The sequence below is a fragment of the Hemicordylus capensis genome, chromosome 1, assembly GCF_027244095.1.
Source record: "Hemicordylus capensis ecotype Gifberg chromosome 1, rHemCap1.1.pri, whole genome shotgun sequence".
In the NCBI taxonomy this organism is placed as follows: domain Eukaryota; kingdom Metazoa; phylum Chordata; class Lepidosauria; order Squamata; family Cordylidae; genus Hemicordylus; species Hemicordylus capensis.
This window is the reverse complement of record NC_069657.1, coordinates 128,514,040-128,540,001: the sequence shown is the minus strand read 5'-3', so window position 1 is coordinate 128,540,001 and position 25,962 is coordinate 128,514,040. Positions and strand designations below refer to the sequence as shown.

The following is a 25,962-nucleotide window of genomic DNA, read 5'->3' as shown; positions in this document are numbered from 1 at the left end:
ATCCCACCGGCTTGGGGCTCCCAGCGGGGAGTTATGGCACAATCTGCCATGCCCCCAAACCCACTTTGGGGTACCCAGGCACCTCCCATGGGGGAAATAGGACTGCCTCAAATCCCTATTATTCCCTATGGGAGAAATGCAGAAATTGGAAATATCTTCAGAAAAAATATTTAAAAATCACAGGACTATTCAATTGCTTTGGGGTTTGGGTGGTAGTTGGCACCTTTTGGTGCCTACCACCCACCCTGGTTTAGTGCCCCTAGGTGCTATGCATATGGAATAATGGGCCCGTTCGAGTCCCCATTATACCCTATGTAGAACCTTTTAGAACTGGTTCGAATTGGGTTTGAATTCAAACCAAACCAGGGGGGTGGATTTTGAACAAAACCAAAACCAAAGCTACCCATCCTGGTTCGAAGCTGATTTGAATTTGAACCAAACAAGCCAAGCCGGTTTTATGCACATCCTTAATATGAAGCGTAAATCAGTTTTTTCTGAAGTGGGTCTGCAATACAAATGTAAAATCTATTCAGTGGCTACTGTTTAAATGTATATTCACTTTTTTAAATACAATAAAATTGTGTAAAAGTTACATTTAAAACCTAAAAATCAATTAAACATTAAAACTATTAAACTTCAAGAAACAAAAAAGAAACAGAAGCAAGAAAGCGGAGAAAACTGGCAGCCTCTAGGAGGTAAAAGTCTCTTCTGTATTCAGTCTCACAAGGGATAGATGAGACGCCAACTGCAATATGTGATCAGGATGGAGCCACAGTCACACTGAGAGCATGCCTGCCCTCCCTGATATCACTGGAGGACAACCTGACTGGAAATATAAAGAGATGTGAAGAAGACCTTGGGGGAAACTGAGGGGGGGGGAGCTTTCCCGGGGGGATTGAAACACCCCTGGGTTTTTTCAGGTTTCCCCCCAGGCCTTCACATCCCTTTATATTTCCAGAATGGCTTGGCCAAGAGTTCTGAAATTGGGCACAGATGTAGGACCTGTTATTGGGACTCTATGTGTTGATTTTGAAACAGATTAGTCAACCCATTGGTTTTTAGTGACTTTTTGATTTTTTAAAAAACCTTTAGAAATCTAAATGACTTGTTTCATGGAAGAAAATTTAAAAAAAAAAACCTTATGTAATTAAAGCCCCCCCCCCACCTTGGACTATCATTCCACCCTAATGTGAAGGATTATGCCCTTTCCCTTATTAAAAAAGTGTAACATGCTCTCCTTTTTGCTCAACCCTTTTGTCATGCCCTCAGTCTTGCCAGCTGTGTGCCTTTCTCCTGGGGAGTTGACAAGACCTCAGAATCATTTGGCTAGGGAAGTGTTCCTAGCCATGGGCTTCTTCCTTTCACTAACCCTATCCCTGTGCTGCTGCCCCTTTGCTCAGTTGGAGTCCCAGGGCTTTTGCCAAGGTGAGTCCTCTTCATGGACGGACCCCTCATTACTGGCCAGTCATTCTTTATATAGGCTCTGACAGTTGGGGTAAGTCTTGTGAGAGCTTCCCTGGTCTTATGAGATCTCACCAAAGTGTGCTGGTGAGACTAGGATTTCCTGCCAGGGTCAGTGCTGCTATTACCAGGTGGGTGATTGTTTGTCTTTTGTTTCCCCACCCAATCAAGTAATCCCTGAGGGGCTTGGGTGTGGAAGACTTGACATGGAGCAGGCCACGTTTCTCTGCAGCCAGCAGTCCCATGTCAGGGATTCCCTGACACCTTTACATGCCCCTGCTAACTGGGCAAAGAGGCACCTTTTACCGTGGTGATTCTCTTTATTTAGCAGGGGGAGAGTAACTGGCCCTATCCACCCCCAGCACAGTACCTCCAGTGACTGTTGCTGGTGTCTATCTTGTGTTTCTTTTTAGAATGTGAGCCCTTTGGGGACAGGGAGCCATATTATTTACTTATTATTTCTCTGTGTAAACTGCCCTGAGCCATTTTTGGAAGGGTGGTATAGAAATTGAACTAATAATAATAATAAATAATGCAAGAAACAAACCAACTAATGTACAGTGCAGCAACAATAACAACACAAGAGCTCGGATATAAGATCAATGGACCTGTAAAAAAAGAAAGTACTACATCACCTAAATGGAAGATTAGATTAGAAAATAAAATCTCCAGCCTTAGATCAGATGCTAGTAAATTGAAAGATATGAAAGACAAGAAGCTGAAGAATGAAAACACCAAACAGTATCTGATCCAAAAATACCACCTAGATTCAAGGAAAATTAGAGAAGTCCTGGAAATAATAAAGCAGCAAATAACAGCAGTGTCAAAGAAGATTAGCAGGTATGAAGCCAGAACTACACAACACAGGCAGAATCTCCAATTCCAGTCGAATCAGAGACGTTTCTACCAAAACATAGAAGGAGAAACTGCAAGAAACAGAGAAACACAAAATAAAGAAGAAACAGTGCAATTCTGGGGGAAAACTATGGGACAATCCAATAGATTATAATTAAAAAGCAGGCTGGATGAAAGAGGTCAAAAAATGTAACCAACAAATGCAAGATCTAATAATAACACCAGAATTAATAAGTGAAAGAGCAAAGAAAATTAAAAATTGGACTGCTCCAGGCGACGATGAACTGCATGGCTTTTGGCTTAAACACCTAACAAGCCTTCATAAACAACTATCAAAACAGTTCAATCACATTTTGCAAGGAGGTGATATTGAACAATGGCTAACAACTGGGAAAACTCATCTCATAATGAAAGACCCAGCAAAAAGTGCACTTCCAAGTAATTATAGACCGATAACCTGTCTGCCAACCATCTTCAAATTATTAACTGGAATAATAGCAGATGAAGTGATGCAACACTTATTAACTAACAAACAGCTTCCAGTTGAACAGAAAGGAAATTGCCCGAACACCAGAGGCACAAAAGACCAGCTGCTGATTGACAAAATGATTTTAGAAAATTGCAAGAGAAGAAAAACCAATCTAAGTGTTGCATGGATTGACTACAAGAAAGCCTTCGATTCATTGCCTCACACATGGATACTAAAATGTTTAGAAACAACTGGTGTCAGCAAAAACATTCAGATATTCATTAAAAAAGCAATGAGCATGTGGAGTACACAGTTAACAATCAATGGCAAGACACTTGGACAGGTTAGCATTAGAAGAGGCATTTTCCAAGGGGACTCACTATCCCCTCTGTTGTTTGTAATCGCCATGACCCCACTTTCACAAATACTAAACAAAACAGGCCTCAGGTACCAAACATCTAAAACATCAAGTAAAATCAACCATCTGCTGTACATGGATGATCTGAAGCTGTATGGAAAGTCCAGTCAGAAATTGAATCACTGCTAAACACTGTCCGTATATTCAGTAGCGATATAGCAATGGAGTTTGGACTAGACAAGTGTGCTGCATTAATAATGAACAGAGGGAAAATAACAAAAACAGAAGGAATAGAACTGCCCAATGGAAGCAAGATCAAGAACCTGGAAGAGAAAGAACCTTACAAATACTTGGGCATTCTCCAGGCTGATAACATAGCACACACTGAAGTTAAAAGAAAAATTGGAAGTGAATACATCAGGAGAGTTCGAAAAATCCTCATGTCCAAACTTCTCTACAGCTTGATGGACTTGCAGCATTCCTCTTCCACCTGAGCTGCGAGGGAGGTATAGCCTATCGACATCACTGTGGGGGTGCAGAGCATGATTGATGGTCATGATTTTCCTGGTCTTACGATCTAGCGTCTCTAGCTCAGCCTGGGTCCAGTCTATTATTCCTGCAGTGTATCTGCTAACAGGTATAGCCCAGGTGTTTATGGCTTGTATGGTGTTCCCACCATTGAGTTTGGACTTGAGGATTTTTCTAATTCTCCTGATGTATTCACTTCCAATTTTTCTTTTAACTTCAGTGTGTGCAATGTTATCAGCCGGGAGAATGTCCAAGTATTTGTAATGTTCTTTCTCTTCAAGGTTCTTGATCTTGCTTCCATTGGGCAGTTCTATTCCTTCTGTTGTTGTTGTTGTCGTTATTAAGCCCCTGCATGGTCAATATTTGCACAATATAAGTGGAAAATCAGACATCACCAAGACCTGGCAATGGCTTAAGAATGGCAACTTGAAGAAAGAAACAGAGGGTTTAACACTGGCTGCACAAGAACAGGCACTAAGAACAAATGCAATAAGAGCAAAAGTCAAAAAATCAACAACAAACAGCAAGTGCTGCTTTTGTAAAGAGGCAGGTGAAACAGTGGACCACGTAATCCGCTGTTGTAAAAAGATCGCACAGACTGACTACAAACAAAGGCATGACAAGGTAGCAGGGATGAGACACTGGAACATCTGCAAAAAATACAAGCTACCTGTAGGCAAAAATTGGTGGGACCATAAGATTGAAAAAGCTGAAGAAAATGAAGATGTAAAAATATTATGGGACTTCCGACTACAAACAGACAAACATCTGCCACACAATACACCAGATATAACTATAGTCGAGAAGAAAGAAAAACAAGTCAAAATAATCGACATAGCAATACCAGGGGATAGCAGAATAGAAGAAAAAGAAATAGAAAAAAAATCACAAAATACAAAGATCTACAAAGTGAAATTGAAAGGCTGTGGCAGAAGAAGACCAAAATAATCCCAGTGGTAATTGGCGCCCTGGGTGCAGTTCCAAAAGACCTTGAAGAGCACCTCAACACCATAGGGGCCATAGAAATCACCATCAGCCAATTACAAAAAGCAACTTTACTGGGAACAGCCTATATTCTGCAATGATATCTATAACAACAGCAACAACATTGACAATAAAATTCTGGCATCCCAGGTCCTTGGTAAGGACTCAATGTCTGGATAATACAAACCAGTCAATAACACCTGTCTGACTGTGTAAATCAATAATAATAATAATAATAATAATAATAATAATAATAATAATAATAATAATTTCTAATATTTCAGAAATTGGCCACTCATGTAGCTCAAGATGGCAGGTCTCTGCACATTTTTATTTTAAGGAAATTGTTCAGTCCTGTGATTTTTAAATAATCTTTCCCATACTGCAGTAAAGCTACCAGAAACAGTTATTGCTATCCATAGAATACTTCACACCTTGTGAAAACAGAACTAAGTGATACATCTGAATAAACAAAAAAACTTTATTTTACAAATGCACTATGCTCAAGTTGGTTTGTGATCCAAAAGTTCTGTGAGCAGAGGTGTAACTATAGGGGGGGCAGGGGGGGCACGTGCCCCAGGCGCCATCTTTTCTGGTCACGTGGGGGGCGCCGCCATGACAAATTTTTTTTTTTAAATTTTTTGTTAATACAAATGTTTCCTGCTCAGTGCAGCAGCGCTGCAGCAGTCAAGGGAGCGTGTCGGTGCCCCCTCCCCCACGAGTGGTCCCTTCCACGCCGCCTGCGCCCCCCCCATTGCTTTGCTGGCGCCTGGTGGCGAGTCAGTGGCCTGGCTTGGCGGCGGTGGGCACTTGTGAGGAAAAACCTAAGTATAATGTAGTATGTTGGGGGCGTGGGGGGGCATGGGGGGCGCCATTTCAGTGCTTGCCCCGGGCGCCGTTTTCCCTAGTTACGCCTCTGTCTGTGAGAGAACTATGCAGCAAGGGGCATGTGCTGTGGTTATAATTTTTCCCCTTACAAATGCACTATATGTCCAAGCTGCTTTTGCATTTAAACTGTGGAGCAAAGGACACATGTTGTGTCCCAGTTAGTTTGTGAATGGTCAAGAAGCTGTGTGAATCTATTGGGGCTTGTGTAGTCTTAAAAAAAAATTGGCAAAGGTACTCTGGCCCAGATCTGTGAGCTTGAGGTGAATGATCAAGAACATGTATGGGTCCTTTAGGGGTTGTGTAGTCTCCACCCCACCCCACCCCCTGCATAGATGCACTCTGGCCCAGACCTATGGGTTTGTGTTGAAATGTATATACACGGAGAGAAGGCTTATTTTGCAGGGATCTCTTGTAAGCTTATTAGGTATAGGGTCCAAAATTACCTGGCTGCACCACTGTTGGCATAATAGCAATTACCTCTGTGCTATTTCCCCCCCAAAAATCAATACCCAGACTGCTTAAATAGATTCACAGGATTTTATTCAATGCCCCTGAAGGTGCAATAGCAAAGTGCTTTTCTTTCCTCCCATGCAGGGGCAGGTTTTCCTCTTCTAGGATTCAATGTTGCAGTAGCTCTCCAGTTCATATAGGGAGCAGGTGTTTTCACAACATTGTTGCACAATTCCTCTCTTTGTCTTTTCCAGAATTGACATTTGTCGCTCACCGTTCTGAAAATGCCCATTCACTGCCAGATGGAGAAAATATCCACATTAATGCATCTTTGAAATGTATGCTGTATAGGATATGAAGCTTGGAGTTCCACTCTTGCTTGAGCATTTCTCAGAAAATGCTAAACAATCCCACCCCCCTTTGAGCTTACTTTGGGGGTTGGCATGGCTAAGTCAACAGAGGTTTAAGAGTTTTAGGCAGCAGCCTCTGACAACTGTAGCATGACAGCTGGGGAAAGACATGTGCACCCTCTGAGTGTTTTGACAGGTTTTACCAACTGAACAGCTAAGCAATTTTAAATGCAAAAAAGTGGTTTTCCTATTCTGCAATCAACTGCAATGAAAAGTATTCAAAACACTTCTGGCTTCTTGTGTGCTCCTGCACCATCTACTCTGTAACTATCTAGGGCCAGGATTGTAGCCTTGGGGCTTGTTATGTTTTGACACATTGATGTTCTATAACATTTTAATTTTGTTACTACCTGTGTTTAGCATAAGATGTGTTATAAACAAATAGATTGCCCTATCAGAGGATTTGGAAGAAATGCATTATTAGTTATTCATAGCTATCATGAAAAATGATAATGCACACACAATGCAAATTATGTATTGCTATGCAAACTGGTGGTTTACATGATGTGCAGTTATGCCTATGAAATGTTGTGCCTCGGGGTTGCTGCAGATTCAGAAGCAGCCCCGACACTATTCTGAATGAGTGGCTGTGCAAGAAGTATTACAGCAATTTTCTCCATTTTCCATGAATGTGGAAAACTGAGCTAGTGTTACTGCTTGGGCCAGGGAGGCTTCTGAGTCCACAGCAGCCCCAGGGCACAGAGTTACACCTCTGCATAAGCCACTACATTAGCTTACTCACTTGTGAGATCTCTAGTAAGTGATTTATCTATGCATTAGTCATATAGCAGGGGTAATAGGCTGGATTCCTAATTGGCCCTCTTCCAGGAGCTAGGAAGACAGATAGAAAGTAAGGCTGCTGGTGGGTCTTTGTCCTTTGTTCAACTGCCACTGTTCTCTCTCTGCTTCACTAGTTGTGACTCAGTAGGAGAAACCATTTTTACACGAAGCCAATGACAAGTGAAACTTGTGACCAAAAGGTCACAGCAGTCCAGTGTTACTTGTTGTGCCCAGGTGTGGAGCCTGACTGCTAGCAGCCCGTGTGCGGCCGTGACAGTGGCCCTGCTCACCCTGCCCCCGCGTCTGATGTCAGACGCGGGGGGCATGGTCTGGCTCTGTGGAGCCGCAGAGCATTTGCAGCGCCTGCCATTTAGTTCCCGAAGGGAGGGAAGAGCCACTAACACAGCGCCGGCCATTCAACTCCTGAAAGAGCTGCACGGCCCTTTCGGGAACTAGACTTGGGCTGGCACTGCATTCGCAGTGCAGCCAGGAGCAGCTCTTCCCTGCCTTAAATGCAGGGAAGAGCCACTCCTGGTCACACTGTGAACGCAGCGGCCATTTAACTCCCAAACGGGGGCTGTGTGGCTCCCACTTGGGAGCTAAACCAGCACCCCCGTATCTGACATCAGTGTAGGGGGTGTGTCGGGGACACGAGGTGCAGTCCCTGATTGGGTGCAGCCTGGGTTCTTTGAACCCGTTTGCCCAATGGTGGCTCTGCCCCTGGTTCTGCCCTGTTAATTGACAGGAGAAGAACCTCCACTTGGAACTTTCACTCAAGGATTTTGTGGCTGCAAACACATATGACTTCTGCAAAATGCAGAGACGTGAGTTTTGGGTGGTATACAAATGTGTTAAATAAATAAATAAAATAAAATATGTGGTTTCTGCTTCTTTGGGACCGGCATTTGCATCTGATGGGGAGGTCCGGCCTTCCACAAAACAAAAATTTTAAATATGACTTGTGGTCATTTCCAAAAATCCCAAATGCATGCCACCCTTAATGTGAGCTTGTGAGGGCTCTGTGTAACACACTCCTTCAATCAGCAATATGTCAATAGATGTAGCAAAAACAATGTAGGAATGTGTGAGCTGGCTTGATTCAAACCATGGTTCAAATCAAACCAGCCCGGTTTGGGCAGTCTGAGTTCGAACCCGACTGGTTCCAGTTCTAATTCTTGCCTGTGGGCTCCCCAGAGGCACCTGGTGGGCCACTGTGTGAAACGGGATGCTGGACTAGATGGTCCTTGTGCCTGATCCAGCAGGGCTGTTCTTATGTTTTTATGTTCTTATGTTCTTATGTTTATGTTAAAAGAACTGGTTTTTGGGTGAGTTGAGGGATATACTTTTAAAGGGGCATCTGGTGAGGATTCCCTTTACAAGTAAAGAGGAGCCTTCCCTATAGTAAGGCTGGGGCATGGGGAGAGAAAGGGTACTTCATACCTTTTTCCTTATCGGAGGTGGTGGAGACATTGGAGGCAGCGGTGGGAGCTCCTCCAAACCACCCACCAGTCTCCTGAAGAACAGCCCAGTTTGGGCCTCCCCACATGTGTGGAGGCCATTTTTAGGATCTCCATGCATGCATGGAGGACATTTGCATTACCATGCAAATCACATTTCTTTCTAAAACAAGACTGTGTATCTCTGAAGTTATGAGTTCAGTGCCAGAAATCACAGGCTAAGATTCTGTGGTCTGTGCTGTTAAAGATGTAAAATAATATTACCTTGGGGCTCTTCAATGCTCCGTCGTTCTTTGGGATTATAGTAAAAGCCCCGGTCTCCACAGACAAGGAAGAGTGCCTCTACCAGGTGGGTGCCACATAGATGCTCAGATGGGTCAGCATAACTGGCAGGAGGAGCCAAAACAGCAAGCAGTGCCAGGAGAGGCAGAGATCTGATCAAGAGAGCCATGGTGGGTATCAGAGATGAGACCTTGGAAAGAGAGGGGTGAGAAAATGGGGTTAGAGAGCAGGCTGCTGCTAGACATCCATCACTCTGAAGCTTGACAATCCTTCAAGGTCAGTCCCTCACCCCCCTCTCTCTTATGAAATATTGCAGATTCAAAAGGTAAGATGCTAATGACAATAAAACTCCTGCACTGCACATTTTTAGCCTATTTTCCTTAAGGAAAGTAAGCTTATGAGATCACCCAGCTTTCTGTGTGCATGTTGGGTGTTGTGTTCATGCCAGAGGGCTGGGATAGTCTTAGCCCACCATATGGAGGAAGGCACATGTTTGCTGGCACATAACACATGAAACAAATCCTTAGAGGTTACTCCAATATAACAAACTGATTCTAGAGATGTCTGCCTGGAAGTCTTTAATGGGACTTACACCCAAATTGCTGCTGAATGTACTTAAAGGTCATGCAATTCATGGACAATTAGAAAAGGGTGAGGTGGTCCCATTTTGTTACCAAGCACTGGTCTCAGTCCTGCTGCCTCTCAAAATGGAACCCACTATTAATTATGGATCACACATGCTGCACATGCCTTTTAGCTTTTGCCCTGTTGTTCTAAGGTCATTGTTCATTGACAACTATGGCAGGAAGGAAATGTTCAGTGAGTGTATGGAACTTTCCCATCCCATAGCCAGTGGCAGGGAAACCCCTCTGTTTGTGTGGACCAATGAATTGTGCTGGAAGACAGGCAAAAGCTGCCCATATATTTGAGGAAACTGGTGCTTTCCTAAATGCTTTTCACCATTTGTGTAGCACTTTTCAGGGCACAAAATATTCAGAAGTCTTTCTTCCATGCATCCAAGATCAGGATCCGCTGCCAGTAGCTTTGTAAAAGACAGAAGAAGTGTAGTCAGTTGGCTATGCCTCCTACTGGCTACTTTAAGATGGTGCTCTTCAGTCATTTTTGAACCTAACCCACAAGACTTGTGTAGTGCCACCACATAAGCAGAACACCTGAGCAGGACTTTAACCTTCCATGGTTCAACTCCTAGGAACATAGGGAGTTGCCTTATCCTGAGGCAGACCATTGGTCCATCCAGCTCAGTACTGTCTACAAGGCTCTCCAAGGTTTTAGGAAGGGTTCTTCCCCAATCCTTCTTGGAGACACCAGGGATCGAACCTGGGACCTTCTTCATGCAAAGCAGATGCTCTCCCACTGAACTACAGCCTTAGACCCTGTGCACTGCACTACATAAACCAAGAGATGGTGGAGAAAACAGACTTACCTATGCAAGTTGATAACAAGGGAAGGCTTGAAGGTTACTCAGAGAAAAAAAGAGGATGAGTTGAAATGATTTCCGCCTGGTCTCCCTTCCATTTTTATAGCTCTTGGGCGAGTCCCAGTGACACAAGAGATGGTCAGAGCTCCACCTTCTCAGTCTGGTCCTGGCCATCCTTTTTTTGCTGCCTGGGCAAATTAAGTCTTCTCTGCACATTGTCAACAGTTCTTAAGGATAAAGAAAGGCAGAAACAACAGTTTGCAGTTTCCATCTCATTTCACCTGCATTTGCTTCACAGAACCTTCACAGTTGCTGTGACCCTTTTAGCAAGAGTGATAATGGGGCTGTTAAAGCTCTGTGATTACACTAATGCTGAGCAATTGGCAGTGCTGGAACTAGGGTGTCCACCAAGGTGCCGGTCCTAGCAGCTGTTTCTGAAGTACAGAATTAAGGAAAAGTAAACATGTTAACATGTTAGGTTTATTCCAGGCTTGCTGGGTAACTAGTGATGGGGCTGTTGATAGGACACTGCTATAGCCTGGTGTTAAAGAGGAAAGAAAACACTTCATTAGAGCAAAGAATAACTCAGGCCACATTTCCTGCCTCTTGGAAGCAAAAGGGACTGACATCAAGAAGTGGAGATTTTCATATGGTGAGCAGGGTGATGCCCCTCTAAGCCAGCCCTGAGCCCGTGAGTTGCTTATGCTTATCAAGATCATCATAACTTTCATTTCATGTGGCCTAGAAGTAAGAAGCCTGGTTTCCTGGGTAAATGGCTCCCCACTTACAACTAAAGCTGTGAAGTTTGACAGTCATTGTGGTACAGTGGTTAGAGTGTTCAACTAGGACCATAAGAACATAAGGACAGCCCTGCTGGATCAGGCCCAAGGCCCATCTAGTCCAGCATCCTGTTTTGCACAGTGGCTTACCAGATGCCTCTGGGAAGCTCACAGGCAAGAGCTGAAGGCATGCCCTTTTTCCTGCTGTTGCTCCCCTGCAACTGGTATTTAGGGGCATCTTGCCTCTGAGGCTGAAAGTGGCCTATAGCCAGACTAGTAGCCATTGAAAGATCTCCATGAATTTATCTAAACACCTCTTAAAGCCATTCAAAGTGTTGGCAGTCACCTGATCTTGTGGCAGAGAATTCCATAGGTTGTTTATGTGTTGTGTGAAAAAGTATTTCCTTTTGTTGGTCCTAAACTTCTTGGCAATCAGCCTTATAGGATGACCCCTGTTTCTAGTGTTATGCAAGCGGGGGGGGGGGAGAATTCTCTCTATCAACCTTCTCCACACCAGACATGATTTTCTAGACCTCTATCATGTCTCCTCAGGGAAACCCGAGTTCAAATCTCTATTCAGCCATGAAACTCACAGGTTGATTCTGGGCTCGTCACTTATCTCTCCACCTAACCTACTTCACAGGGTTGTCATGAGTATAAACATAACCACGTATACTACTACTGATATTTATATACTGCTCTTCAACAAAATTCTCAAAGCGGTTGACATAGAAAAATAAAAAATATATAAATGATGGCCTCCTGTCCCTAAAGGGCTCACAATCTAAAAAGAAACATAAGGGAGACACCAGCAACAGCCACAGGAGACACCAGCAACAGACACTGGGGCTGGATAAGGCCAGTTGCTCTCTCCCGGCTAAATCCTAGAGAACCGCCACTTTAAAAGGTGCCTCTTTGCTCAGTTAGCAGGGGCTTCTTGTTGGAAGAGCAGAATATAACAGTAGCAAATATATAAAGTCATAGAAATATTTAGTATGAAGATGGGCAATCCTCCAAATTCAAAGCAAACATGAACTTGAAATAATTTATTATAGGATCACAGTCTCGACCCTGTATGAAGGGTCAGTTTTGTCTGAAATAGACAAACTGCATTCTGCTGTTTTACTTCAGAAATCAAAGGGGCAGGATTTGCTACAGCCTATAGTTAGAAAACAGCTTGACAGATTGATTTTGAAACTTCTCACTGTAGACGATGTCAGTTTCAGGGTGTTCCATGATTATTTTGAAATAGAGATGAGACGATAAAATCTTGCAATATTATCTACAAACTTGAAGAGAGGGGTTATTGACATTCTTGTTTTAAATATGCTAACAGATCCTATGCCCTGTGGGGTGCTGTGGATCATGTCCGATTCTGTAAGAACAATCTGTGTGCTGGGTAAGGTAGTAGTAACAGTTACAGGATTTTCACATTGTTCCCCACCCACATTTCAAAAAGTCCAACCCCAGCAAAGTCTATGGGGAATGGTGGGAGACAAAAACCTGTCAAACTGCTGGAATGACTTGTCAAATAGCTTTCATTTGTTACCTGGCTATGAATATTTCCTCTTCTCTGTGGTTATTCTGCTAAACGTATGCAAGCCACTTCACTGTCAGGACTGACAAAAGTTAAATTCAATCTCTGTGTCATAGGAACATAGGAAGCTGCCATATACTGAGTCAGACCATTGGTCCATCTAGCTCAGTATTGTCTTCACAGACTGGCAGAGGCTTCTCCAAGGTTGCAGGCAGGAATCTCTCTCAGCCCTATCTTGGAGAAGCCAGGGAGGGAACTTGGAACCTTCTGCTCTCCCCAGAGCAGCTCCATCCCCTGAGGGGAATATCTTACAGTGCTCACACTTCTAGTCTCTCATTCATATGCAACCAGGGCAGACCCTGCTTAGCTATGGGGACAAGTCATGCTTGCTACCACAAGACCAGCTCTCCTCTCCTTTGTTAGTTTCTGAATCCCTGTGAACCGTTGTGTGTAAAGGATTGCAGTTGGTGGTGGTGCCTTAGTTTGGCCTGTTGCTTTGCTTTTTTGCTTGTTGTTTGTTGATCCATGGGTAGTTTGCTTTCTTCTTGACCTGTCTGGTTATTCTTTGGGGTCCTTAATTTTACATTTTTTATGTTCTGTGTTAATGTCTTTGTTTTCTCACTTAATTTTATTACTGTGGCTTTACTGCCACTCCCTTTCCCATTTTGTTTGTTTGTTTGTTTGTTTGTTGCAGCCTCCCCTCAGTTCCCTCCACACTTCTTCTCTACCTCCCTTTAATACACACACACACACACCATCTGTGTTCCTCCTTGTTCTATTCCCTGTGTCTCTGTATTGAGTGTTGTTTGTTGCTGTGCTTCTCAGTGCCACAAATGTATAATAAAACTATTTTTTTAACTTTTCATCCCATTTTAGATCCCCCATCCCTTCACTATTCTGTGCAGCAAAGCAACACGCACACCCTTTTCATCCATATCCGCTGATCTATATTTTCTGCCTGATCCTGCCTTACCATTATTTTAATTTCATAGCATCGTTATTTGAGTATGATCAATATTATCATTTGAATTTTCATTTTTATCAGTCAGTGCAGTGCTCATTGTGCTCATCATTAAGCATTTGTGCAGCCAGCCAAACAGTTGTTTGCCATTATGCAGAAGGCAGTTCCAGGCAGAGGCAGAGCTTGTGCCAGAGGCCAGGGCAGCAGTGCAGGTGTGGTTTCTGTGTCCCCCTCCCCCATTAAACTCAGGCTTAGACTGTTCCCTCCCTATGGTAGGGGAGTGGAGGGATTGGGTGAAGGAGGGGGTGTGGCAGGCCCCTCTGGAGCCCAAACTCAGCCTATCTATCTATCTATCTATCTATCTATCTATCTATCTATCTATCTATCTATCTATCTATCATATTTTTATATCGCCTGATATGTAAATCTCCTATGCCGCCACCAGTTGCAGTTGAAGAGGCATCTGTCAGCCCATCTCCCTCTGTCACTTCTGCAGGGGCTGGCGCAGAAGTTGTTGCGATGGAGTTGGGTGGCATGGCATCTTCACCATCCACCTTCAGGCAGGGCAGCCCTCCTAATCAGCACGGTACTTCCTCCTTCACCTCAGGAAGCACCACCTCTGGACTCTGGAGGCTGCGGGGAAGGCCCTTGGCCAGGGTTTCTCTTCCTCCTTCAGCTCCTCCAAAGCCCCCCAGTGACCAAGCAGCAGCCCAAGAGTAAGCAGGTGACACTTGGGCAGTGGGGCAGAAGGTTTGGTGGCAGTCTAAGGACTGATGACATCACCAGCTGCATCAGGGAGCCATGGACAACCAGCCCTTTGCAGTGGTGGAGTGCATGGCTTTCAGACCCTTCATGAAACTGGTGGTTCCCCATTACCAGGTGCCCTCATGCACAACCTTTAGCTACCAGGGGGTGCCATGCATGCAGGGATAGGGTTGAGGCAAGTCTGCAGGAGGCAGGCCTGCAGCATGTCTGACATCTGGATGAGCCAAGGTGGAGAGCATGCCTATGTCTCCCTGATAGCCCACTGGTGGCAGTGTGAGGGCACTGGTCCCACTGCTGCTTCTTTCAACAGCTCACTGAAAGTGTCTTCTTGCCCACCTTCCCAGTCTTTGCACACTCTCTGGGCCCCAAGACTGTTCCTGCCATTCTAGAGCCTATGTTTTCCTTGACTGGAGTCTACCACCAACACTACTTCCACCACTGCTCTCCACCTGCCTGGGTTCCGCTGACCAACTCTGAGTGTGCTCCAATACAAGGTGCTATGCTAGCCACCTGCAGCATGGTGCCAAACCAAATGCCTCTGAGTCTCTGCCAGTCTGTCCACTGGCCTGCCTGAAGCCAACCACCAACACCACTACCACGACCGTTTTCCACCTCCCTGGGCTCCGCTGACCAACTCTGAGTACGCGCCAACACAGAGTGCCATGTTTCCCACATGCAGCATGGTGCCAAGCCAAAGGACCTCTGACTCTCTGCCCACTTGCCTGCCTGCCCACCCGCCTGCCTGAAGCCAAGCTCCACCCACCCACCAACACCACTACATATCGCCACCACCGCTCTCTGCCTGCCTGGGCTCTGTTGGCCAGATCTGAGTGGCTCCACCGGGGTGCTCTGCTCTGCTCAGTTCCAGCACTCTATGCCCAGCCAGCCTTTCCTAAAATATTGAAAGTTGCACTGAAAAGCAGAGAGGTGCTCCATGCGCTGTGCAATCTTGCAATCTTTTTCTTTGACAGTTTTCCAAATGATTTCAAATAATCTTTTAATGGTTTGGCTGATTTCCATGGGGAAAGAACCACAGAGTCCTGTCATCAAGGGCTATCTCTGTGCCCAATTTCATGGCTCTATCCTGAGCCATTTCAGAAATATAAGAGTTGGCATAATAAGGGGTGCAGTTACCCTTTTGTTGAAGGCACATTCCAGACTTCTCCAAATGGGAAAGAAATGAGGATCCAAGAGCGGGGCTTCAATTCTAGAAGGATTTTTAGTTCTCTTCCTTTAAACAAGCCAGTTTTGGCAATTCTTAGACTTTTTAAAAAAAAAATCATGAAAAATCACAGGGTCACCTAATCTGCTTCAAATTGCAGAGGTTGCTTCCTGTCACCCATCCTCATATATGTGCCCAATATCTAATCTCAAGGGCCATACCATGGTTTTTGGTGATTTTTTTTTCTGGTTTCCCCATTGTCCGCTATGCGGGGGGGGGGATCAGAATTTAAGCTGGAATTCAGATTTGATTTCTGACTCCAAACTGATATCTAACATCTGAAAGAGGCCATAGATTCTGAATCCAACATTGTTGAAGTTGGACCAGGATGAATCCGAATCCAACTTTTCTGAATGTGCAAAGGCCTAACAGATACGTTTGTAAATTATGTTCCACGCTTTATTTGGCTTAGCTCTGAATGGACTAGCTGCCACCCTTGTTACTCAATGTGTTTTTTCTATCCTTGCATTTCTAGAAGACATGACACCTCAATTTACTTTACTCTTGAACATAAACCAAATACTATATATGTTATTACTGTATCAACTGTCATTGAGTTCCACACATCAGTTGGTAAAATATATCATAATGGCTACAGTCTTTTCTGTTTGCTATTAATATATCACTCTTCAGGTTAGGAAAAAAGTTCCTCCTATATGTATCGGAGGAATTAAAGACTTCATCTGCTGTCTGTAGTTCTATACCATTAGTAGTGAGGGAGCCATTTTCCCCAGGAATACACTAATTTGTCTTATATTGAGAAGGGATATGCAAATCAATTGAAATTTGAATCGATTTGATTGGAATTTGAATCACCCCTTAAAAGGGCAATTTGATTCTAATTTGTATTGAATTTTTGAAATTTGATTTGAATTCAATTTGAGAGCCATTTGGCACCTTTTAAAAACAATTCAGGCCCCCGATTGGTTTAAAAAAAGGGTGTCAAAACAGGGTAAAATTGATTCAAATTAGATTCAAATTCAAATTAAATTTGAGGACCAGATTCAAATTTGATTCAAATTTGAAATGAATAGAAAAATTTATTTTGTGCACCTCTCTAATACTGAGTCATACACATTCAATGAACTGTATGCCACTCAGACAATATTAATTGTCTGAGGCAAACAGATCCTGCTTGTGGATTCTTTAGAGGTATCTGGCTGGACATTTCATCTGCTCCAACAGGGCTCTCCTTATATTCCATCTAGCCCAATATTGTTTAACTGGGAGAAGCTCACCATGCATTGGCTAGGCAGAGGTTTTCACTTCCAAGCCTGCTAGTGCTATCTTAACATCTTTTAACAAGTGGCAAGACTGAAGTGTCTGCATGCACAGACTCTGCCCCTACATGTGCTTTATCACTACGGCCCCTCTGCCATAAGGTCTTATCCTGCTGTGATAGAAATATGAATGGCAGAATCACATGAGTGGGGCTAATCATGTGGGTCTTTCCTACTCAAACATTGCCACTGTTACTGGCTGGACAACAATCAGGTGAAAAAGTCCCAAAATACTGGGGAAAAGCTTCAGGGAGAAAGGGGCAATGGAAGTATGGTACACAAAGAAAGGGTTAATGTAACCCCCGTTCCTGTGGTGCACAAAGAAAGGGTTAGTCCATGTGCTATTGAAACCTGAATGTCTTCACACCTACAGCTATTTTAAATGAAAACAACATATATTTAGGACCAACCTACATGGTCTTTTTATCTAATGGGTGTAATGTCCAGTGATCAGCAATCTTCAAGCCCACGAGCTACACTAACAATAAAATCATTCAGCTTTGTTGGATGCGGTGACATTCAAGTTAAAACTAATCTGAAATTGTTTGATGTTGAGGATAGGAGTTCTACTAGCATACAGTGAGATAATGCCAAGTATCCCACCCTGAGGTCTCGGGAAGAAGGGTGAGATACGAGTAGCCCTCTTCAGATGTTATACAGTTGGGATAAGTTATGCAGCTCCCGATCACATAAGCCTTCTCCGTTGCTGCCCCGAGGCTTTGGAATGCTCTGCCTAGTAAAATAAGAGCCTTCCCATCTCTGACAATTTTCAAAAAATCTTTAAAGACGCACCTGTTCACCCAGGCTTTTAACTGATTCTGTTCTGATTGTTTTTAATGTTGTTTTAGAATATTGTTTTTTAAAAAATTTAAATTGTCATACTTTAAATTTCTTGTTTTTGTTTTTAACTTTTGTTTTTATTTTGTTGTAAACCGCCCAGAGACATAAGTTTTGGGTGGTATAAAAATATGTTAAAGAAATAAAGAAATAAATAAGCACCCGCTGTCACCTCTTCATAGAAACACCGCTCTAACCATGAGTTGGACACTGAGAGGGATGATTGACAGGGCCGGGTGGTAACTTCTTGCCCTGTTGTAGATGCTCTACTTGTGTACATCATACACCTTTGTATAACATCTGAAGGGGTCTAGTGTGATAAATAGGGATGTGCATTTCGATTCGGGTACAAAACGTTTTGTGTCCAAAAATGGCACTTTTGGACATTTTGTACACTTAATGAAAATCAAAAATGACAAAATAAAGATTTTTGTACCTGACACGAAATGACCATATTTTGTAAACAAAGCTTTGTATTTCGGGAAGACATTCGGACCTGTTTTGCGATCACTGGCAAGCAGTCTCACCAGAGTCTCCCTGATAAATATATTCATCCAAGCAGTGACATAGCTGTACTTAAGCAAGAGGAGGGGCAATTGTCCATGGCCCCCAAGGGAGAAGGGGTCCACCAGTTGACTAACAGTTTGATCTCCACTCTCTCCCTCATGCCTCTTTGAAGAAGTGGGGACAGGGGCCTTTTATAGCTGCTTCCCTCACAAACACAAGGTAATCTTCTATAGATTTTACTAAGAGTTTATTTAGAAAAAAACCTCCATTTTCTCCTTCTCCTTTCCCTCTCTTTTCCTTTCTGACTCCACCCCCCTGTCCCCCCCACCGCCCACTTTCTTCAGGATCCCCACTGGGACAAACTTCTAAACAACAAACTGTAAAATATACTGAATAGAACACAACAGGGCCCATCTTCCCTCTTTGTCCCAGGACCCACTTCGACTTTGCTACGCCCCTGCATCTATTGGTGAGCAGCTTCAGAAAAATGGCTTACCACACAAAGCAGCTTCCATGGGAATTCAGCTTTATTTGTGGCTCTTTCGTCAGCTTATAAGGAAGAACAGGACTGTAACTGCTTGCTGAGAACTCTGTGCAGACATACAGAAATCCTCTGTATGTGGACCAGAGTTGTGCTTTATTGAGGCACTATCATGAAAAAAGACCATGTGTTTTAGTAATTCAGTACAAATATATGTTGGATTTTCTAACAGGACATTCAGGGAATATCTCGGGGGGGGGATAACTAATATTTTACAGATCTTTGAGAGGTTGATGCATTTTATGGAATACATTCAAAATATCATTTTTTTTTGGCCTTATAAGCAGGATGGGTGTCTAGAGATACATCTGGGTTGTGAAATTAATGGCTTTTAAAAAAGAGAGCATCTTGACTCAGATGAAATACCTCTGAAGAGCTCTGGAATTCCAGGTATGCATCTGTAAGATATTTTCTTCCACTGTTATGTATTTCTGTTATGTGTGGGGTAACTCTGGAGCCTAACAGCTCGAACCAGCAGCAGCCCACATGCACTAATCTGACACTGTAGTAGAATGCACCCCAGAACACTGTAACATCCAGGGCAGATAAATCAATGTGGAAAAGAATGTTCTCTAAGAGTAAAATCTCTGAAAAGCTTCCAAGATTGTCCACAGAAACAAATGGGCATGGAGCAGTGTCTGCTTGGGATGCAGAAGGCCCCAGGTTCAATCTCTGGCATCTTCAGTCAGGGCTAGGAAGTATTCCAGCCTGATACCTTGGAGATCTGCTGCCAGTCAGAGTAGACAATACTAAGCTATATGGACCAATGCTCTGACTTGGTATCAGGCAGGTTCTTATATTCCCATCTAATTCTGAGGTGGGGGGCCCACAAAATTAAAATTATAACAAAAAATCACTGGCCTGGATCCTGCCCCATTCGCATTGCTAAGAGGAAACAATGATGGCCACAGAAGCTTGGTCTATGCCAATATGGTGCTTTACTGCATTATATTGTACTAGCTGGGCCGGGCGTAGAGCATCTGCGCCTCTAGCTGCCTGCCCTGCCACTGCCCTCCACCCATCTGCCCACCGCCACCGTTTCCCCTGTCTCCGCCCACCCAGCTTCTTCCTTCCCCTGCCTGCTGACCCACCTGCTAGCCGGCTGCCATCACCACCTTCTTCCCCGGCTGCCATCACTGCTGTTTTGCCTGCTTGTCCTCCCACCCATCCCCCGCCATTTTGCCAGCCTGCGCGGTGTATGGCCTGGTGCCGTTTTGTCCTCCCGCTCGTCCTGCCACCAGCCACTCACCTGCCCACCGCAGTTTTCTTTGGCCGCCGCTGCCGCAGCCATTTTTCCCTCTCCCACCTATCCTGTGGCTAACTTATCCGGTAGCTCTCTGAACTCTCCCAATAGCTGCCACACGTGGGATTAGCCACTGGTAAGCCTTAGAGAATTAAATATATAGGTAGATTTTTGGAACTAACAAACAGTTTTAATTTTTCCATTTAGCAACAATACAGTAGGACTAAAGTGGCAAAGATTAAAACAGAAATTAGACCACATCCAACCCTTGCCCACAAGTCTCAAATTTTACATGTTTTATGCTGAATCTATGGTATGGAATGCCAGGCATCAGATTTGAAACTGGTGTGACTTCTGTGTTTGTTTGTTTGTTTGATCAGTAAAATTAGAATTTCGGTTTCAAATGTTCAGTAAATTTAGAATTTCAGGGAGCAAGCGCAGACACCCATGAAAGAAAGCACTGAGGCAGATTCTGGGTGCTTTGACCTTTTAACTTTAAATTGGATACATGTCCTCTTGACCAGCCAAAGGAGCCCTGGAAGCTTCCACTTGCATTTAAAGTCAAAAATGTTCTCGTAGTGGGTGAAGAAGCAACCTGTGCCATTTGAACAGGTTGTGCTTAGAGAATGGAGGCAGGATGAATGATTTGTTTCTCCCTTTAAACACAACACTGTTTCTCTCATAATCATAACGAAGGTGGGGAGCCAACAGCCCTTGGCAAATAACCACAAAGACTAAGTGCCTTTTCTTGTAAATGTTTATATTCTGCAGCTGAAAATGTATGATGGGTGGGGGTGGGGAGAAGAAGATAGGAGTGGGAACATGGGCATGGCATCCAACACCTATCCAAGAAGAGAAGTGAGAGTAATCTGCAATGGACCTAGGGATATTTTCCCTTAGGAAACTAGTGTAAAAACAAAAATAAATGGCTGACACCAGGTGCTCCCTGGTGCAATTTCAAGGATAAAATGGCCTCTTAAAAAATCCATTTTTTCTGTCCGGGGCTTCTACACTTTATCAGCCATCCAACAGGCAGGGAGGCAAGAGGGGCAGTGGAGACAGAGCTTTGATGGAGTGGGCTGCAGTTCAGTGGTAGAGCACCTTCTCTGCATGCTGAAGATCCCAGCTTCAATCCCTGGCATCTCCAGGTAGGCCTGGAAGAAAGAGCCTTGTCTAAACCCTACAGAACCACTGCCAGTCTGTGCAGATAGTACTGAGCTTGTCTCAGTGTAAAGGAACTTCATATGTTGATAAAGCTACAAGGTCCTCTCACAGACAGAGCTGGGCCACATTCACACATAGCACAGAACCGTGGGTCCAATGGACCTACAGTTCTGCTCCCCTCCCCATCTCCCACTCTCCTGCTCGAACTCAGAAGTAACAGAGAGTAGACTCTCTGCAGTAAGGGAGAGTGGAGAGTGGAGGGGGAACTGGCTGTGTGGGCTTCTGTCTTGCATGAAGGACAGCTGACACAGCCAATCACAGACAAAGAGAGGGAGGAGCTTCTTCCTGTTGGGAATTCTCTTTGGTGAAAGAATCCCTTTTTCATTATAGCAGAGTGCACAAAGGCACAACACAGCGGAATTTACTTAGGCATGCGTGTATGCTGAGAGTAAAGTAACTTGGAGCCAATTCATAGTTTCAAATCAATAAATAAGGCATTTATTAAGGAACTCCATTCTCGATAGGAAAGTGAGGAGTTAGGATCTCTAATCTATCTATCTAGCTGGATGCAGATGGATTCTGCAGCTTCTCTGCACACATGGTGCAGGGAGAGGAACTTGCCATGTTGCAAGGTAGAAGGACAGGTAGGGAAGAGAGAGAGGAAGTGTGTTGTTGGAAGGAAGTCCCTGAGATTAGCAATCTACATTCCAAAAGGATAGTGTCAGAGCAGTAGAGAAGGGATGACCAATGTCTTGACCCTCTAGCCCTCTGACTCACTACTAGTCTGTCCCCCACTGTCTGAGACAAGAGACAGCGCGAAGTCCTTAACTTCCAACACCCCATCTCAATGTCTCGTGACTCAGTTCACAAGATTTATTTTCTCTTTCAGCTTTTCAAAGCAGGGTCTTGGTAGTGGCTTAGTGAGTATGTCTGCGAGCATTTCATTTGTTGGGCAGTAGATCAGCTCGACTAGTCCATCCTTTTGCAGACTTCTCAGTACATGGTATTTCACATCAATATGCTTGGTACGCCTCTTTACATCTTCTTGTTTGGAGAGTTGAATGAAGCTTTGGTTGGTTGTCTTCATACACTGGTATGGGCTGTGGTACATCTGTACCTAGATCTTTCAGTAGTTGACACAGCCATTGCATCTCATGACAGCCCTATGCAGCTGATACATATTCCACTTCAGTGGTTGATGATGCTATTGTGTCTTGCTTGGTGCTTGACCAGCTTATAGCAATAGCAATAGCACTTACATTTATATACCGCTCTATAGCCAGAGCTCTCTAAGCGGTTTACAATGATTTAGCATATTGCCCCCAACATTCTGGGTACTCATTTTACTGACCTCGGAAGGATGGAAGGCTGAGTCAACCTTGAGCCCCTGGTCAGGATCGAACTTGTAACCTTCTGGTTACAGGGCGGCAGTTTTACCACTGCACCACCAGGGGCTCCTTATGGCTCCATCTCCATAGAAAATTATGTGACCACTGGTGGATTTCCTTTCTGTTAGGTCTCCACCCCAGTCTGCATCTACATATGCTTCTAATTTTGGTTCAGTGTTAGCTGGTAGCTTGAGCTTAAAGTGTGCAGTACCCTTTAGATACTTAACAAGTCTCTTAATTGCATCCCAGTCCTTGACTGTTGGTGATGCAGTCTTTCTGCAAAGTAAGCCAACTGCTGTACTAATATATGGCCTAGTGAGTGTACCAATGTATAGAAGCTTACCCAATGCTTCACAATATCTGTGGTTGTCAGTTAGTGGCTCAGTTTGATCTTCCTGCTTTATGTAGTTCACTTCCATTGGAGTTGGTGTAGGATTCGCATTTTCCAGTCTGAGCAGGTTTATCAAGTCTTTAATTTTCTGTTCTTGGTTGATGAGAAAACTTCCGTCTTTCTCTCTTTGTACTTGAATGCCCAAGTAGTGTGCAATGTTGCCAAGTCGCTTGACTTCCACATTTCTGTTCAGACGATGCACTATATCCTTGCTGTCATCTGGATTTCATAGGCAAGAATCAAATCATCAACATATGCCAAAATGTAGGTCCACTTCCCATCTATGCATCTCATGTACAGGCAGGGATCCGCTTCACTTCTTTTGAAGTTTGCTTGAAGAATCATATCATTTAGTTTTATGTCCCATGCTCTGGCAGCCTGTTTTAAACCATAAATGCTCTTTTGCAGTTTGCATACATAGTCCTCTTTGCCTTTCTCTAAGAAACCTAGTGGTTGTTGCATGTAAATGTCCTCTTCTAGTTTGCCATGCAAGGATGCAGTTTTCACGTCTAGGTGTTCAACATGCATTCCTTTGCTAGCAGCAATACTTAACAGAGTCCTTACTGTGGTATGTTTAACCACTGGTGCAAAGGTTTCATCATAATCTTCTTCATATTTCTGTGAATACCCTTTTGCTACTAAACTGGCTTTGTAGTGCTGAATCTCACCATCAGCATCATGTTTGAGTTTGAAAACACATTTGCATCCTATAACTTTCCTTCCTTGAGGTAACTTAGTAAGAGTCCAGGTTTTGTTTTTCTGTAGAGCCTCAAGCTCTTCAATTGCAGCTTGTTTCCACTTCTGGGCTTCTTGTTGTGGTAGCTGAGATATTTCCTCCCATGATGAAGGTTCTGGTTGTTCCACCGTACTTGCAAGGTAGGACAGTCTCGGAGCTGGAACGCCTCTGAGCGCGTTGATTAGGCATGTGCCCGAAACGTTTCGGAGGCCATTGTAAAGGCCTCCGAAACGTTTCGGCGCTGGGGCAGTATTCGGCGTTTCGGCACGGTGGGGGTAGTACTTTAAGGGTGGGGGAGAGTGTACTCACCCCCCCGCCGCATTTCCCCCGCCAGCGCTCTGTAAACTTCAAGCCCCTCGGGGGTGGCAGCATTCCTCCCTGCCGCCCTGTTCCCCCCGTCGGCCGGAAGTGGCCGGAAGTTGTGAACGGAAGTCTCTCCTCCGCCCTTAAAGTACTACCTCCGCCGTGCCGAAGATTTTTCATGCACATCCCTAGCGCTGATCACCTCACCTCACCCTCTGTGGTCTCTTCCATTATCTCAGGTGCATCTGGTGGATCGCTGGGGGTCTCTGTGTCAAGTGTGGTTGGATCTGGATCTGCTGTCTCCTCCTCCTCAATTCCTCTGAGATCAGGAAGCATAATCTAGTCATCAGGGTGTTTGGTCTGGTTGCTTGCTTCGGTGTAGGCCCCCTCTGAAGGTGTAGCTCTTTCATTCTCATCAAAATACACTGATCTGCTTATGGTTATCTTGTTGGTGTCAGGATCCAGAATTCTGTAGCCTTTGGATTGCGCTGAATAGCCTACAAAAATCCCTTTTGTGGCCCTAGCCCCTAACTTAGTCCTTTTTTTCCTTTGGGATGTATGAGTAAGCCGTGCTTCCAAAGACACGCAGATGCGTCATGGACGGCTTATGACCATGCCAGAGTTCATATGGTGTTGTTTCTATAGGCTTTGTGTGCATTCTGTTTTGTATGTATGCAGCAGTCATGATGCCTTCTCCACAGAGTTTCTGTGGGAGGTGTGCGTCAGCCAGCATGCATCTTACCATATCCAGTAGACTTCTGTTCTTTCTTTCTGAGACTCCATTTTGGGATGGGCTGTAAGCTACCATGGATTGATCCACGATTCCATGTTCTCTCAGGAACTGCTGTGTGGCGCTGGACATATATTTTCCTCCATTGTCTGTGCGCAGGATCTTTGGCTTCCACCCAAATTTGTTGCTTGCCATGGCCCCGTAGTCCTGGAGTTTCTCGAGCATCTGTGATTTCTTCTTTAGTAGAAACACAACTGAATATTGTGAGAAATCATCTGTGATTGTTAAGAAATATTTTTGATTACCTATGGTTGCTGGTAGTGGTCCAGATATATCACTGTGGATCAGCTCCAGGGGTCTTCTGGTCTTCCTTTCACTCTGCTTAGGAAATGGCTTGTTAACTGAGAAGCTGCGATTAACGCTCCAGCTTTTGCATCCATGAGCAGCCATTTCTCTCTAACAGTTTTCTCAGCAGCTGTAGTTCTTTCTGCGGGGGGGGGGGGTCCTCCTCAGTTACTTTCTCGAGTCCTTCAGCGTGCAATGCAAGCCTCAGTCGGGTTTTCCATTCCAAATAATTTTCTTTGCTCAGGATAGTCAGCCTGAGCTTTCCCTCTAGGTAAGTAGCCATCCTCACTGGCTCCAAAAAGGCAGTTGTAGATTAGCAATTCAAAGTGTCCATGCTAGATCTCACTGGATCTCCTGGAACAAACCTAACTCTCTAGTTGTAGTACACGCAGCTCAAAATACTGGGCTCCCATAACCTGCTGGGAATTCTCTTTGGTGAGAGAATCCCTTTTTTCATTATAGCAGAGTGCACAGAGGCACAACACAGTGGAATTTACTCAGGCATGTGTGTATGCTGAGAGTAAAGTAACTTGGAGCCAGTTCATAGTTTCAAATCTATATATATGGCATTTATTAAAGAACTCCATTCTAGATAGGAAAGTGAGGAGTTAGGATCTCTAATCTATCTATCTAGCTGGATGCAGATGGATTCTGCAGCTTCTCTGCACACATGGTGCAGGGAGAGGAACTTGCCATGTTGCAAGGTAGAAGGACAGGTAGGGAAGAGAGAGAGGAAGTGAATTGCTGGAAGGAAGGAAGTCCCTGAGATTAGCAATCTACATTCCAAAAGGATAGTGTCAGAGCAGTAGAGAAGGGATGACCAATGTCTTGACCCTCTAGCCCTCTGACTCACTAGTCTGTCCCCCACTGTCT

The 25,962-nt window shown here is 44.2% G+C and overlaps 1 protein-coding gene across 1 annotated transcript; it reads right to left on the bottom strand.

The window, feature by feature from the left end:
- Positions 1-6,154: 6,154 nt before the first annotated feature.
- INS (insulin) lies at positions 6,155-9,091 on the bottom strand. Its single transcript, XM_053247773.1, has 2 exons — positions 8,905-9,091; positions 6,155-6,288 (listed from the first exon to the last, which is right to left on the bottom strand). Exons 1-2 carry the CDS (start codon positions 9,089-9,091, stop codon positions 6,155-6,157), a joined length of 321 nt encoding a protein of 106 aa, XP_053103748.1.
- Positions 9,092-25,962: the final 16,871 nt, after the last annotated feature.

Bases quoted from the DNA above. Each gene is read 5' to 3' on its own strand.
- INS (XM_053247773.1), bottom strand. From the start codon at position 9,091: ATGGCTCTCTTGATCAGATCTCTGCCTCTCCTGGCACTGCTTGCTGTT. The intron at 6,289-8,904 runs GTAATATTATTT...TCCATCTGGCAG, and splicing joins GAGCATTGAAGAGCCCCAAG to TGAATGGGCATTTTCAGAAC.